Source organism: Bombus affinis, chromosome 16, assembly GCF_024516045.1.
Source record: "Bombus affinis isolate iyBomAffi1 chromosome 16, iyBomAffi1.2, whole genome shotgun sequence".
Lineage (NCBI taxonomy): Eukaryota > Metazoa > Arthropoda > Insecta > Hymenoptera > Apidae > Bombus > Bombus affinis.
The window spans coordinates 4,792,177-4,809,062 of NC_066359.1; the positions used below are offsets into that span (position 1 = coordinate 4,792,177).

At 32.2% G+C, this 16,886-nt stretch overlaps 1 protein-coding gene across 4 annotated transcripts in view; it reads left to right on the forward strand.

Moving 5' to 3' along the window:
- The first annotated feature begins 2,422 nt into the window (after positions 1–2,422).
- LOC126925753 (vasoactive intestinal polypeptide receptor 2-like) overlaps positions 2,423–16,886 on the forward strand; it is a 31,565-nt gene continuing 17,101 nt past the window's right edge. The window contains exons 1-2 of one of the 4 annotated variants that reach the window (XM_050741684.1): positions 2,423–3,123; positions 16,249–16,324. In XM_050741684.1, the coding sequence (XP_050597641.1) occupies positions 16,313–16,324 (12 nt within the window). In that variant the 5' untranslated portion in view covers positions 2,423–3,123; positions 16,249–16,312. The remainder of the gene's footprint in view (positions 3,124–16,248; positions 16,325–16,886) is intronic. The other 3 variants (XR_007714095.1, XM_050741685.1, XM_050741686.1) reach the window with 3 other exon arrangements.

The window sequence follows — 16,886 nt, forward strand, 5'->3', positions numbered from 1 at the left end:
GTAGTTTGGAATACATTGTTCATATATATACATTGTATATAGTGTATACATATTATATGTACTGTAAACAATAAAAATTAACGTAATTTAAAATAATATAAGTAACTTTAGTTTAAAAGTAACTTGAGTTATTATGAAAAATGTATTTTAAAGCATGTCGATCGTCAATTATATTCAAGTTAACACAACTAATTGATTGTTCTACATGTTATTCATTAATTTTCCAACTACCATAACTAATTAGGCAATTTTTAACAGGAAGATCATAAAACATCAGCATCAAGAATCAAGATGGAAGATAGAAGAACTGCGCAGTTGCAAGTAATTTGATGATAATCAAGTAAATGGCTAGTCATTCATAATCGATGCTAATGATAACTCGCCCTGTTAAGATTAACGATAGGCCAATAACCAGATTTGCTTATCGGTTTATTAAAAAGTTATCGGTTCGTTGGTATAATTTTCCCGGATTAATTAATTAAATTTCTTCTTCTTGAAGAAAGGAGAACATTCTTAAGGTACTTCAAACTTTAAACGAAGAAATTTTTATTCTGATTTTTCTTTCCTTTTTCCTATCTTCCCATTTATATCTCGTTGTATGATAAGAAAATTTTCACGATAATTGTTAATTGCTTCTTAATCCACACCGATAACAGTGGACGCTTCTACGCTTGATAATTTATGGATTATTATGAACGTTGATCGTACAGCGATTACTGAAATGTGATGGTTTAGAATATTGATAGTCATGCTGAAAGAGATTGATGATGAATGGCTTTTGTCAACTTGAGAGGCGTTTTTCTATGCCTCCTATGATAGGAACAAAAATCAAGCGACACATGTGGCATGTTATGTAGTCGAACACTGTTTTATATTCCCTTTATCGCTTTGCTCTGAAATAAAGGCAGTTCTATTTGTTTCTTAATTGAACAATGGGAATAAACATGTTGACATAGTGACTTGATTAAATAGACCACTTTGTAATTTATTAGAGAAATAGCAGAATATTCTTCTCAGAAAATTCCAGAATTATGAACCTATGAAAATTCAATACTTATTACTTCAATAATTTTATAATTTATATAAGAATTTTTCTGTTTCGTAATTACAATATTTATTACTTTAATCAAAGTTCTGGCAAATCTCATCACATTTCCATTATTCATTAGAACGATGTTTTTAATCAAATCAAAAAAGAAGATTGTTCTACATCTGTTACTTTAGATTTTACAGATTTATTAATTAGAATACTTTCAGAGATTGAATTATTCGTGTTTCTAGAAACATTCCAATAGAGAGGAAAATTTCTATTGTCTTATCGCTCTTTATTTAGATGAATTTCAGTAAGATTGAAGGGGAAATAATTCCTGTCAATTTCACTTCTTTTCTCGCCCGATTTTATTGTAAATACAAAATATTGGATTGGTTCTTGAACATCCCCAACTATAAAAGCGGCCCAAGCTTTAGCTAACAATAGATTGCGATCGAGTCGCGACGAGTCCATTATCTTCGTTATCGACGCTATTTTACAATATCGTTATCGTCGATCACCAAATACTTGCACGTGCTCCATCTCTTTTATATTTTGAGTGGCCCGTTTCAAAGATAATTCTTTCTGACCCCTTTTCACCCTTCTATCTCAATCATCAATATCGATTAACTCCAAAATTTAGAATTCTTATTTGTACATCTGCTTCCTTCACTTCTATCAACTATATCATCTTCTAGTTAGAAATTGACGTTTTCAATTTGCAATTACAAGTAGAAATTCTCCCAAGGAAGCAAGGTATGAAATGTATATTGTAGACTATCTGATACATTGTATTTTTTTGTCATGAATGGCTCCTGAAGAGTAATCTGTTCTCCCATTGCAATCGCTTTGTTAGTTCTCTAATAGGGTAAAATATTTCATATGTGCCTCCAGATGAACAAGACTGCAGACATTCACTTGATTGCTATTGTTTCGGCTACATATATATATCAATTATAGAAATTTATTTCACATAATTAGAATTGAATTAGTTCATAGACAAAACGTGCAACGAATAATTTATTTAACGATTTAATAATTTAATAATTAATTTAGTAAATTCATGATTGATAGTTAAACAAAGTTTCAGCGCCGTGAAGTTTGATGGACGTTCAGAATGGTTCTTTGATGAGTAGTAGATGATCTAAACTAGAATCGAAACTCCTTCCAAAACCGACCTATGTTGCTCTTGAATTTGTGATAGCAATCTAGTTCCTAAAATTTGAAAACTAGTTTTTCCTTGTAGCTCGCGGTAACGTCCAGTGAAATATTAAATTTACTTGTTCATTTAGTTTTTGATTAACGATAATTCTTTTCTATTTTTCATCTACTATGAAATTATTGACTTTGTATTTCAACTTAAATTTCATTATATTTCAATTTCTTTTCCAGGCTCAAAAACTCCGCCCGAAGCATCCCTTCAGTTTCACCATCAATTCAGTTTGCAGGAAATAGTATTTCTCTGTCAGGACAGCACTGTGCTCTTCTATTTTTCACCTCGTGACCGGAGTCAACGAAAAGCAACAGTTGGCGGAGCTTCAGAGCGACGAGGAAATAACTATGCCCGAGTATTGTTGTGACAAGAACGTGTAGCTCGCGTAGAAAGAGTGAGAGAGAGAAAGAGAGAGAGAGAGAGCAAATCGGAAATCGCACATGCGTAAGATTCGACGATATAGAGCACCAGAAGAAGACAGTCGCGCTTAAACGGCGCCCAGCGTCAGACGTGTTAGTGCGTCGTCAGAGACAGTCGATCATCCAATCTATCCAAGCAACAGTTACCTCTTCACCAAAAGAATCTTAAAACGAAGATCCAGTTAGAGCGAAGAAGAAATTATTGTCATTTATGGCCGGATAAATCTTTGGTTGGGGTTACTAATGATGGGAATCAGGGGTGGTGCTTTGATCTTTCTTCATGAAGATTTCCACCACTTTTGCATTTTGTGACATAAGAGAACGCTTTTGAGGATTATCCTAGTATTTCTTCAGAACTTCTATGTGGAATGAAACAACGATTCTGATCAATTTTGGATTCATCGAAGGAGTGTTTACACATCTTTTGGCAGCTTCTTTTGCATTCCGCCGAGCAGCTTCCGGTGAGTGACAATATTTAAAATTTGTACAACGCCTTCTATGGAATGAATGCAACTTTTTAATATTGAATAGAAATACAGAGGCGTGCAAACTATTTTTATCAAATCATTATGTAATAGTAGTTATTGGTCAAACACTTGTCAAAGTTTTAGAATAACGCGTGTAGAATATTTAATATTTTTGTAAAAAAGAGTCAGAGGCTGTGGCAGTTTTTCAGCACCGCCGCTGCAGTATTTATTTGCATAAAGTTTCTCAGAAATAAAGTGCATCCCGAAAGAGCTGAGAGCAAGAAGAATATTTAAAAAAATCCTGATAACTTTCTATTCGATACTCTGCAAATTGTGCTACTACGGTTTTAAAACGTTCAATACAAAAATCATTTGTAGGTTTTTAATGTCTAAGATATGAGATCAGTTCGTTATTAAACTTCAAAGTTCAAATAAATTTCTAAGGATGCTGGTTAGATAAAAATATGTGCCAAAAAATATTCATGGCAATTATGTTTCCTTGAAGCTGACTTCCTTCGTATTTTATGTTCTTAAAAAAAAAAAAAAAAAAAAAAGAAAAAAAAAGAAAAAATGTGAAAGAGAAGAAACAGAAGAAAAAAGTACGGAATCTGGCGAGTGAACACATAAGCGGCATTTATTAAGGTCGTCGGTGGAAATTCGCGGAGCTCGAGACGAGTTTAATGTTCTCGAATCCATGCTGCTAGATAAATACTATCATAAACGACGGCTCTTTGGATCGCCTGTTGGGCAGTTGATGCTTTTATAAATAAACTCCAGAATCCGTTTCTGGTGTTTCTAATCGTCTCAGGAAAACATTAGTAAAGTGAGTTTTAATTAACTAGACGCCAGGTGTTAATACCATATTGCTCCACTTGGTCTTTCGATCCGATAGCAATCTGTGTACTTGAAACAGATTTTTGGCTACCAGTTCTACCAGTTCCTATTGCTGGTATTTTTTTTTTGAAGTCTGATGAAATATAAATTGGAGGAAAAAGTAGGAAAATGTTTGATGCGCCTAGTTTATTTAAATCAAATAAATTCCTGGCTAAGGCCATTAATTATTCTTTGATTTTAGAGAAGCAAGATTTTGTAGTAAACAAGAGTGCTGTTGATAAACGGAATTTTTACCGTTTCCCTTCTAATCTGATAAGATAGAAGAGCGAAGAAAAACTTAGAAAATGTTTTCTAGTTACGTTCAGTAAAATTAAGCGGTTTCTATTCACCGATGCGTAGATTTACTGATAAAGAACTAATGAGAAAAAGAGAAGAGAGAGAGAGAGAGGAAGAGGAATTATCGTTTAAATTATCAGTTCCCTATACATAATAGTATTGAAGGAAGGAAGGTATTTTGATAATATTTTTCATTCATATTCGTTTTCTATCTCCAATTGTTCTATCTTCTATCAAGTGAAAATTAGTTCTGACTTAAATTGTTTTCCACGTCACGTTCGAAAATTTGATTTTCTGATAGAATATTCCTAGATGTTCTATAAAGTTTAATAAAGCAAATTTAATTTAATTAACAGAAGATAATACTTCTAGCGAAAGACTGAAACAAGCGTCTAATAGTTTCACGCTGTTATAATTAAGTAATTAATTAGTCAGGGTGTTTGGTCTAATCCTCCAGGCGTAAATATTTTAACTATTTTATGCATTTTCATAATAAATCCAACATTTACGTATTAAAAATGTGTCACATAGGGAATTTAATTAAAGTTACCCTTGAGAGAAAGAGTAGCGAGCTGTACGATGTCTGTAATGCAGCACATTGGCTTTATAAATGAGCTTTCTTGAAGATTATTACAGAGGAAAGAATAAGGAGTAACGAACACTTTTAAGATACAGCTCTCTCTCATTTTGTTTTCTCACTCATGTACATTAAGATCTTAGGACCTTTTGTGATACCTACAGCATTGTCTCAGTAATTTGCAGAATCCTTCGATATTGTCTTGAAAGGTTTATCTCTTACTTAAAAGTTTGTAATATTTTTCACTTGTATTTTTTATGGAAATTTCACAATTTTTCTCTCAATAGAGATTAACAATTTTTTAATTGTATTTTCTGAACACAAATTATAGAATTTGTAAAATTGTCCATTTGTATTCTCTATAAAATGAAAATATATAAAATAGATAATGTGGGAATTTTGAAATTTCTCCCTTATTATGGAATTTATAAAAAGTTTGTTACAATTAGTATCTTTTAAATATCCACCATGGGAAATTTTAATATCTTTATGTGCATTTTCTGCATACATTCATAAAATGTATCCTGAATACATCCATAGAAATTGTAAATTTTGATTAATTTAAAAAAGATTATACAGTTTCCCGGTAGTGGGTATTTAAAAAATACTAATTAACAAATTTTGTATATATTTGGAAATAAGTGCTTGAAAGTATAAAGCAGAAGTTTTAGAATTTCCACGCTGCATAATAATTGTACTCGGAAAGTTCTCTACGCTGAGACTTTTTAAATGATATTTTTCTACATTCATTTTTCTTTAATTGTGGACATTCACGTGTGGATTATCACGTTATACATATAAACCTTGGCTTATGTCAGAAGAAAAATATTTTTTTACAACAATTCTATTACGTTCTTTTGGTGTCGTGTCTGCATATGGAGCAGAAACGTTTATCGTGGTTTTCGTTGACTGTTGAAGTATATGACTGGAAGCAGATAATTTGGTATATGGAAGTTTATTAGCTTTGATGGTTGATTAGGAGGCATGTGCGCTGAATTTCTAGCTTATTCTCAAGCCTGGTAGTAGAACGACCTAATGTATAGTCAGACACATTATCATGATTAAAGGTAGTTTGAATAGCGTAGGCATGCTACATTGTTTCTGCATATGCTTGATTCGTCGAATCAGGAGATCCATTGAAAAATTTAATTATTTAATTTTTCTAATTCGATTGCCTTAACTTAAAATTGCTGTAACCATTCAGGTTTGCTATTTAACATTTTAACTTCAAGACTTTGGAACTGAAAATTCAGTGACTGACGTGGGTTGGCTTTAGATGTAATTTTTTAATTTGGATTTATCTCTTTAGATATAATTTATTCCTATAGATTTTTAACTTGGTAAGATCCCTATAGATATAATTTTATTTTATGGATAATTATAGCTGCATTTATGAAATATCGAAATACTTTAATTTCAAGTGTATTTCCAACATTTTTAAAAGCTACTTTGATCTTCCAACATTGTTAAATTTTTGTATGGGGAAAATTTGCAAATTCGTTGTTATTAAAAACACCATACAATCACGGATGAAATGTTAATGACTTTTGTTATTACAACTCTCGGGCATATTACACCTATGTTATGCAAGGATAATGTTTCAGGATATTTTTATGGAAATTTGGAGTAACAGAGACTGCGTGAGGAACTCTGACCATTCTCGGCATTTTCTTGGATAAACATTATCATCCCGTACCGCAGCAGAAGTGACGCGTTGCTGAAAAGAAATAATTATCAAAGATGTGAAATTAATTGTAAACGTCATATACCTGTGTTAATTGAATATTGCTGTTCGTCATCGATTTTGAAATTAGCGTCCCTGCGTTTTAACACGACAATGTACTCAATTGACATGTTTCTCAATTCTTCTTTTTGAGATTGAATTTTGTCTCTTTCGTTTCTCCCTTTTAGTTCTGAACCTTTAGTTCATGAATTACATTGTTATCGATATTATTGAGATTATTTCAACTTTCCTCAATACTCAGTTCAGTGTAAACTTATGTAACTCAGAATTTTTATCTCTTTTTCCCAAAACTATTTGATTTGTTTAATCAATCTTTGTAATAGATTGTTTATCGTTTATATATATATATTTCTTCTTTTTTTATATTTACAGTTTTTAATTAAAGTCTTATTATCTCAATTTTCCCAAAGTTCAGCGTGTTACTTAATTACCGGGTCCAGTGGCTCAGAAGAGCCGAAGTGCCAGTATATTCTTCCCCCTGTTGCAGTAGTATAGTAGTAATACTATAGGAATTTTGGTAGAAATAGTTGGGTCATTGTGAAAGATCAAAGCGTGTTTGAAGTTTCAAAAAACTCAGGTTAAAAGCGTTTTTAAACGAAATTGGGACTTTGAATGAATTGGCAAAAAGAAATGTGAATTAATTGACTAACGAAATTGTGAATTAGTTGTATATACCGTTACTAGTTACTTAACATTGTTTACTTAAAACTTTCTTTACATCACGACTAAGTTCCACAGCTTTAACTTCTTTAATTCGATAATCGTTGCTTTCCATAATCTGCAAATTTAAAAAAGTGTAAAATTAAATACCTCTAAACGAGTTCCTCGAAAAAGATGATTAAATTCTTATCACAGAGTTACTGTAAAAGTTTCAAGAAGTTATTTAACAGCTTGTCAATTTCTCCGTTAGAATGAACTTCTTGTCATGACCCTTCGAAGAAATTGAAGCGAGCTTTTTGGAATTTGCGAAGTTCGTAGTATCACGAAGCTCGTAGCGTCACGAAGCTTCCACGTAACGTCACACAATGTGTTCGGCATTCGGCACGTGACTCATCGTATTAAGACAGAAACGCGCCTTTGTTGGCCCTTCAGGGCATTAATTACAGAGATGACACATTGCGGAGTAAACCAATTAATAGCGTGACATCGGCCCCACTTTACTTTCAACCTATTGCCTTCTGCGTATATACGATCTTCTATATATATGTATGTATGGTTTCCATGAGACGATCCTCTATCGATCTCTTGAAACGGTCTTTGGTGTCATCAGGTCGTTCAAAGATATTCCTTAGGTCTGTGAAGTTGATATCCCCAAGCGCGGATTTTTTTTGCAAGAATCAAACGGCATTCGTTTGTCCACTATTTGGCCACATTTCACATTTATCTAATCAAAATGTTTATTCGTGCACACTTCAATTAAAGATTACCACCAAATTAAGAAATTTGTTGTCAGTACCACCATGAAGATATTTCATCGATTTGTAAATGGGATATAATTCTTGGGGATGCTGATAACAAATTTTTTTAATTTCTTGGTAATCTTTTTCTGAAGGGGTGGGCAAATGAAAATTTTGATTGGACAAACGTAGACAAATCGTTGACAAACAAATACTGTTTACTTGTTATAAAAATCCTAAGTGAAGATTTGCTCAACTTCACAAACCCATCGTCCTTTGTAGTTTACTTGTCCACTCTGACTTCTTCTTATGACTTCTAGTGTAGATCATTTTGTGCAGTGTCTGCGTTGGACTAAATTGTAATTTATGTTATGGGCCATTCAAATCAGAGTTGAGTTTGATTGAGATTCCAGATTACTTGGTTTATCGACTGCATTTTCTTTTATTGAGAGATTTTCATAATTTTATTTCATCAATTTTATTCTTGTTCTGATTTTGAAATTGCAATGTAACTCTACAATACAATCTTTTTAATTTTATTAAAAAATTTTATTAGCACGACTCACATCTGTGCTTACTGAAAATTGGCCCAATGCTTGCTGATCAGCAAAGTATGGTAATTCCTTATGAATTAGGTAAATACCTGTGAAATTTTTGTTATTGGTCGACAACTATTGATTTGTCTGAGAACATTATTGCAACATGACACACAGTCTCCACTTCAAAGTGTTATTAAAATTGTAATTATCTGTAAATCATCTTCAATATTTTTCGTGCTCCATTGGCTGATAGATGTTGATTTCTCCTTGAATATTATTAAATCGTGGCACAATGCCCATCCATGATCAAACAAGATCTTCCTTATGATATTAAGAACTACTTCCAGATCTTTATTATTTCATATTCCACTTGCTCCATATAGAATTTCTTGAAAAAATTTCTTTATTCCAATTAATAATTTAACAAAGATACAATAAAGTTGTAGAAAAGTCAACTAATTAAGTCAACTAATTAGGAAAAGTTTATTATATATGTAAAAATTAACATGTCTACGTTACTGAATTTAGAAAAACTTAATTTTTACAATTTCCTAATGCGATATACCATACGATATACCTCTTCAATAAACGTCGATATTTCTAGAATAATAATTATGAAAATGTTGTTATGCCGCCAGTGTCAAGGATAGGTTTCTGCAATCATTATTGTACTTTGGTGTAGAGTCGTTCAGAGAGTTGCAACTACGACCGTACGTGATTCTGTATCCTCCTAATTACTGTTATTTACGATCACTATTACAGTAATCACGTTATCTGATCGTTTGTTTCTACAACGTTCCTCCCTGTATCGAGAATTAATCTCTCAAAGAGATTAATGTTGCAGACAAGGTGGTTCGTTATCCGTGGCTAATAATCTGGTTGTCAATTCACAGAAATCGGTAGTTTAACCTCGATGCACCCTTATACCTCTAACTAATTTGCACATTTTGTTAAAGTTCCATTAGAGCATTATACAACCTGCACAGATATCATTTTCCTCTCCCTTTTTATTGTGCGAGTCCAATGTTTATTATTTCTCGCATAATATTAATACAATCTTATCAATATTATGGATATTATATAACATATAATAAACAATGCATTTACAGATTTCTTCCTGGAATATCCTTTTAGTCAAATGTTCCTCTAACTATGACTTGTGTTCATAACGAGTCTCGAATAAAATTTTAAACAATTAGTTGTTTCTGTTGTCAAAGTAGAATGAGAAATGGGTATGTGTAAGATTCTGAAGAAATTAAAGACCTAGTTTCCCTTGAGAAACGACAGTTATAATAGCAAATAACTTGGAAAGTATTCTCTGGTATGTTGAATATTATTAAATTAAAAGATTGTATCAGTTTTAATTGCTATAATTTTAATAGATTCCAGAGATACGAAAATAGGAGCAAGTATAAGCTGAAAGTCATCCTAAGGCGGAAGGCAGAGATTATGAGTAATGCTAATAATAATAGTAACTATAATTCTATTATTATAATTGAAAATTTATTACTGGAATTGTAACTTCATTGGTAGAATTCTATTGTCTTTTAATTACCACAATACTATTGTCTCATCGTCATTCAAAGGCGGTAGGTATTTTTGCACCATAGTGTCTCACAGTTTTACAATATAAAACGAGAGACGATAGTTGCTAGTGTCCAAGGAACTATGTGGACCATTTTCAGTCCGGCGAAAATTACTGATATTTACGTAGCTCTGTTCCCAGTTTCTCCGCTCGATAGTACGTTTAATTGCAGCTAGATTAAAGTTCAGTGACCCTGCTGAGTCTGGAAATAAACGTGGGCTAGCAAAGTAACATGCGAAAAGCGGGGTTGTTTTGAACAAGTGCTCCGTAACAAGCTTCAGCTATGAGTGATGAGTTCTACCACTAACGAGCCAGGAAGCCGCTCCTGTATACTTCCATTTTTCGTTTATCATCTAGTTTTCTTTTTTTTATATAAAAGAAATAGGAATACCTTGTATATAAAACCGCATTTCATTCCTCTCACTTGAGAAATTATTCTGTTAGGAGATCTACTAAAGTATTATTCAGAAATTGAATTATTGAACAGATTGTAAAACGAAGCCACAATTCTTTAAGATATTTGTATCGTAGACTTTCTTACAGTTGCTTTAAAATGTTTATGATACGTTATTTAATATGTTATCACATGATTCAATTATTTAGTTATTATATATGGTTCAATTTTTAGAGATGGAAATACTCTAAATAATTAATATCTTTTTCTTAGAAAAAAAGATGCGGCTAATCTAACGCAGTGCATATTTACAACATAGTCCGGCTCAATTCATTATAACTGAGATAGAAATGCAAAAGCAGACGTTAAAATGGAGAAACTCAAAGAAGAGAAGAACATAGCACCATGCCAAAGAAATTGGAAAGCTACTTGCAGTTGAAGATTATAACACTTATCAAAGATGCAGTTGACGTCTTTGATCACATGGTTGCATGCTGTTCAACCGAAAAGGAAAATAAAGAGATGGCCAATTGGCTGATAATATATATATCTAGAAAAAGTGCAAACATATGATGTAATTGCAAAAAATGTAACAAGCTACAATTGACGGGAAGAAAAATATTGCAATCAATTTGCGGAGATAAAAACAGAGAAATAGTATAGGGTGGTAGGTGGTAGCAACTATCGAAATGATCTGAAACGAACAGACCGTAGAAGCCACATAAAAAGGGGGATGCTCTTTTCTATGTTTGTGAAACTCAAGTACGAAACTTTCTTTTCCCTCATTTCTCTCTTTTTCCAGTTTTTGCGCAGAGAATCTTTCTTCCCCTGCTTGTTTCATTAGTATACTACAAGGATGAAAATGTATAACTTCCTTGAATTATTACTTCTTTATAAATCTTCCAACTTTTGTACAAGTTTAATATACGCCTGACTTGCAGAATAGCAATCTTCATTTGGAAAAATGACTTTAGCAATTGATATTGTCTAATTTGTTAGATGCGAGAATTTATAATTTAAATGAAATGCTATGTATCTACGAGATCTGGTTCTGAATGTTATGAAAAAATTAATATTGATACTGACTTACTTCCAAATTTGGGAACATTATTACGAAATTGGTTCAGACTGTTGCTATTTTGAAATTATCAAGGATTGAAATAATAAGAAATAATAATGTTTAAAGAATACGATGTTCAATATTGTGTAACTAAATGAATGGAACCTGTTTCATCGACGAATTTTCAATGTTTCTCCTTAGTGCTTTTGATTTTCCAAATAAGAGTAACATTTGTTCAAATGTTTTATTATTTCACAAAAATTCCTTATAGAATTGCTATAAAATGTAATTACAATGCACTACAAAGAGTCAAACAAACGTAAAAAAGAAAATATAAAGGAGCTGGAAGAATAGCTTAATTTTCTGCATGACGGACCAAAAATAATTCCTCTGGTGACATACCATAAACAGACTGCCTTGTATAGATTCAGTGCAAATTCATATTTTTACGAACACTAGTATGTTCTAGAACATAAATACTGTGAGCTGGAAGCTTTATCTTAAACCAGGAAGCAAGCGTCATAACAAATAAGATAATAAATAGAATAGTAATATTTATTGCACCATACATACATTACATTGTTTTTGCATATAATACATAGTATTACAATAGAGGTCTAATAATAGAGAGAAGTAGCCAAATACGGAATATCATTTTGTTCTTTAAATGTGGTTCGTATAAAATCAATCACGACAAAAAGCATTTATTCTGCTCGCTTTTCTGTGGTTGCTGCAACGTTTGAAAGTTCCTTTCTCCATTGTATTGATTTAATTCGAATCTTAATTTGATACGCGAATATACCAATTCTTAAAAATTAATTCCCTGGATTTCTTGTTAAGAGCATTTTTCCATTTCCTAGGTGACCGTTTTAATAAAAAATTCAAATTAAAACACTGGGGACTGCTGATTTGTCTATCGTTCGGATAACCAAGGAGAGAAAAGCAACTCCAGATACAACGGCAGAGTTACTGACGTGTTCACAGTTAAAAGAAATCGTCCAGCCAATTTAATAATTTGAGACTGTTCATTTATGATTACACGCGCATGTGGAATACACCAAGCTAAGTGTTAAAATCCACCAGCCACTGATTATCAATATTATGATAAGCACGTTACTTTGGACATATTGTATATTTTTGCATTGCGTACATCTATGTATCTTCAACATCTCCACAGATGAATAAAAATCCTCAGTCGTAAGAATCGAGGATGGATTTTAGGATAGAGTATCATCAATTATGTTGTTAAGGATGAAAGGCTTGGCTGGTGCGATTGCATTCGCGTGCGTGACCCCATTTCTGGTTGTGTCGCGTAACCGGGAAGCCTTCAAGTGTGTCGTCCGCGGCTTCGCGAATCCACTGCTTGCAAATCCCTAGGATAAGGCCAGATTTATTCATGATTCATCGCCGTTTACCCGTATTTTATTATCGCCCGTGGCTTTTACGAGTCTGTCTTTTACGAGACCATCGTCACTGCAAAGAAGACTTCTCATTGTTCTCGTGTTCATGACAATCTGTTGGCCTCTCTGAATACCTCGTCAAACTCTAAGATAGAACCTGGCTGTGATAGCCTACAATATATACTGGATTACGTTTATCTTCTCTCGTTTCTTCTCAGAGACTTAAGAGCTGTTCTAACGCAAATATAATTTCGGTTTTATTTTCAATGGATGTTTAATTGATTGTTCTTTGATTTAAATACCTCTTTAAGAGCGTATAATATGTGAATTAAGGGTAGAAATATTTCAATTAAGAGATCATTATTATATTATTTGTTGTTTATCGTCGCAGCCCTTAATGAGGTGTGCAACTTGAAATTTTTATTCTACTTGGCACAGTTGCAATCTTTTATATGGATCGTATTATCTTTTTACATGTGTAATATGTTTTCTTGATACAAATTTTTTATTTTGGAATTTCAATGTCGTTCCAGTTAGAATGATTTTAATTACTTCATTTGAGTAGCTTTTGATGCTTTCATAAAGTGATATCTCTAAGTGATTAATTGTAGGAAATCGTACAATTTTGCTGAGTTATTTGTTTCATTTATTATAATGATTTCTTTATATATGGCGGTGTTATTAGTACACTTTTTTGAGCTTCTTACCATCACTCTTTTTATTTTGGACCTTTTCTTTAATCAAAACTCTATCGTCTACACCACAAATGGAACAATTCTCTCAGGAGATACTAAAAGTAACATTTTTCCCAGAAACCTTTCAGTATATTCTTTCTCACGTATCTATCTCCACAACTAATTAAACTCTCTATTTCCCATTCTTTTCTACACTCTACTTAATTCCATAGCACGATTCGTGGACAGAGGTCTATAGAAATGTCAGAATCGTTAAGAAGAAACAATTCCAGATTTTTCAAACAAAGTTTTTAGATCTCCAATTCCATGGCACGAATCTTAAAGTTAATTAGAAATCGGCTATCAAAACAGAGAAACGTTTCTTCTTTTAATGTATTGTTTCGTATAATTTTCATGTTGATTTCTTTAATGCAACATAAAGTCCAAAATAATGGAAGTCTATCAATCAACATTTCGAGAAAATCACTTATTACTCTTTATCTGTCATGGTTTCTTAATTTCTGATCCTTTTATTCCATTAATTTCTAAATTATCAATTTCATTTGATGATTTTTCTTGTGTATATTATTAATACATATAATAATACAGCTTTATATTTCTATTTTTAACATAGTTATATTATTTCTACTTTGTGATTTTTCATGCCATTGTTCACATTTTAAATTATTCCTTCTGTTATATTTATTTTATTGTAAGCGAAAATATATGACACCAAAGTATATGACGAAACGAGTCCTTGCACCCTTTCAGTGGTCAGTCTGTATATTTTAATAGTAAATAATTAATAATTTAATGGCAAATAATTATAACTGATAAATAAGAAATCTAATATCAAGAATTATACAATTAAATGAATAACAGTGGGTGGCGAGTATTTTGTTTTATAACTTCAGTACCCAACACAAGAACAATATTAATAGAATAAATAATAATATTTATTATTGTATTTATCCAAAAAAGGGCAGCGGTTCTTCTTCTGAACTAATATTAACCAAATAATTGAATCGCAGCTACTCTTCTTCCTAATTTTCCTCGGGATCACTGGTCTACTTTCATCGTAAAGGAAGCGAGGGTTGTAAGGTAACTTCAATTTCGGAGTTCTCAGGACATCAAGCCCATACCATTGCCATTGGCATTTCCATTTTCTTTGTGGAAGCCTAGCATTCTTGCCAATAACGAAACGAATCTCGTCGAAGCTTGCAAAGCAAAAAAGTTCGTCAAAGGAACGTGGTGCAAAGGCAACCATAAATGAGTAGCCCATTCATGTCAATGAAAACAGATGTCAGTAATACGTGGAGGATCAAGAGCCAGAAGTCGGTGACACATGAGGATCGTTACTTTAATCGTGTAATTTTCTGTGTTTCTTACGATTTATTACTGTACATCCTTGTAATCTTTAGGTATCTTTAGGCTTGTGATCTTTCGTAGTCATATTATAATTTATAATAGTCATAATAATAGATAATAATAATGGATCTTCTCGAGTACCACGTATACACAATTGAAATGATTCAAAGTGTTTCAGATCCCATTACCAAGTTCTCACTTCGTATTATAAGTAATTAATAAACATTTATCGGAAAGCAGAAAGAAAGAACGAGCAGATGGACAAATTGAGTTTAGGAAAATTGACCTGATATTAGATGAGAAATTGATTGGAAGAAGAGCTCGATAATTATTCGTAGAAGGTGGCTGTTGGTTTAAACCCTCATAAAGGGTTGGGCCTCTCACTCTTGGAACACTAATAGAGGGTTAATAAAATGACAAACAAGGACGTTGCCTTTTAGGTTTGCCTGCGAGTCTATTTCAGCCTTGGTTTGCGAAATCGTGATTATCTTGTTGATTTGATTGACCATGTTAGGGCCAATTCAATTACCAGTATCGAGCTATCGGAGGGACTCTGTAGGTCGGAATTGTGAGAGCTTCTAATTTTACCGTATGATAGCAAATAAAATTATTGTTATTGAATCTATGAGTTTCTACTTTGATTTATAAATCTTTTTAGGCGGAAACAGGTTGTTTGATAACGTTCACGATTTTTCCTCACATTTGTATCTTTTTATCTATCTTTCTTCTTTGGATATATTTTGTTCATAAAAAGCGTGGAATGTTTAAAAAGTAGTAATACCATATTGAATACTATAAGCAAATATTTCAAAGCTATGTAATTTTTAAAACATTTATGGAAATGTAACATGCAACATTGTGGGTCATATAAAGTGAAGGAGGACAGTGTGTTGTAAATATAAAGATGGTAAAGATATATGTAGTGTAAACAATACTTACAAAAAGAATCGAAAAAATTGATGAAGGACTAAAAAGAATCAGAAAAGTCCTTTCTCAAAATATTTGTTAAACTTACAACATACTTAGATCTTGTTCTATTTTGGAATTCCCACATTTATGAGGAAATTCGATTCACTTTTTATTGTCTGTAGATTAGGGAAAGTATGATTGTATGTTTGTATGCGATTTATGTGCCGTGAAAGATAATTTGTTAGATGTGGTATTTCCGTGTGGCCTATAGTATCTAATTGACAAAATATAATCCGTTTCAGGGTGCGGAGAGTAGACCACGAGTGCTGATTCAAAGGGCAAACGGAATAAGACACAGCTGGAAAAATGAATGGCTACGTAAGTTCCATAGTCAAACTACTATCATACTAACAGTACAATAAGTTTATTAGTATTATTGTTATTATTATCATTATTATTATATTGTGTTATTTGATATATTGTATTACATTGCGTTAATAGTAATAATAGTATATTATTTATCATTTTATATTTTGTTATGATTTATTATAACTACATCAAATATGCGAGTTTGTTACAGAAGTTGTACTTGGCGTTGATAATAACAATTCAGTAAAATAGAAAGAAATAGAATTTTACTTTGATTATTTAACTTTTATAGAGTGAAATGTGAAACTGAGAATCGTTAAGATATTCAAAGTAAAATCTTTTGCATGTTTGAACCAATATTTGGTACATTATGGTCGAGAGTAACGACCGTGGTGGAGAATTCCTCACCGAAAGAAAAGCCAGAAATAGAAGGAACAGTATGGAAACGAAACTTTCTCGATAGTCACGAATCCCTTCTTGTTTCAATATAAATCCTCTGTAAATATCAATAATCCCTTTGTCACAGAGGTTACTCATTCATCTTCTGTTTTCTCTCTGTACTTGGGAATAA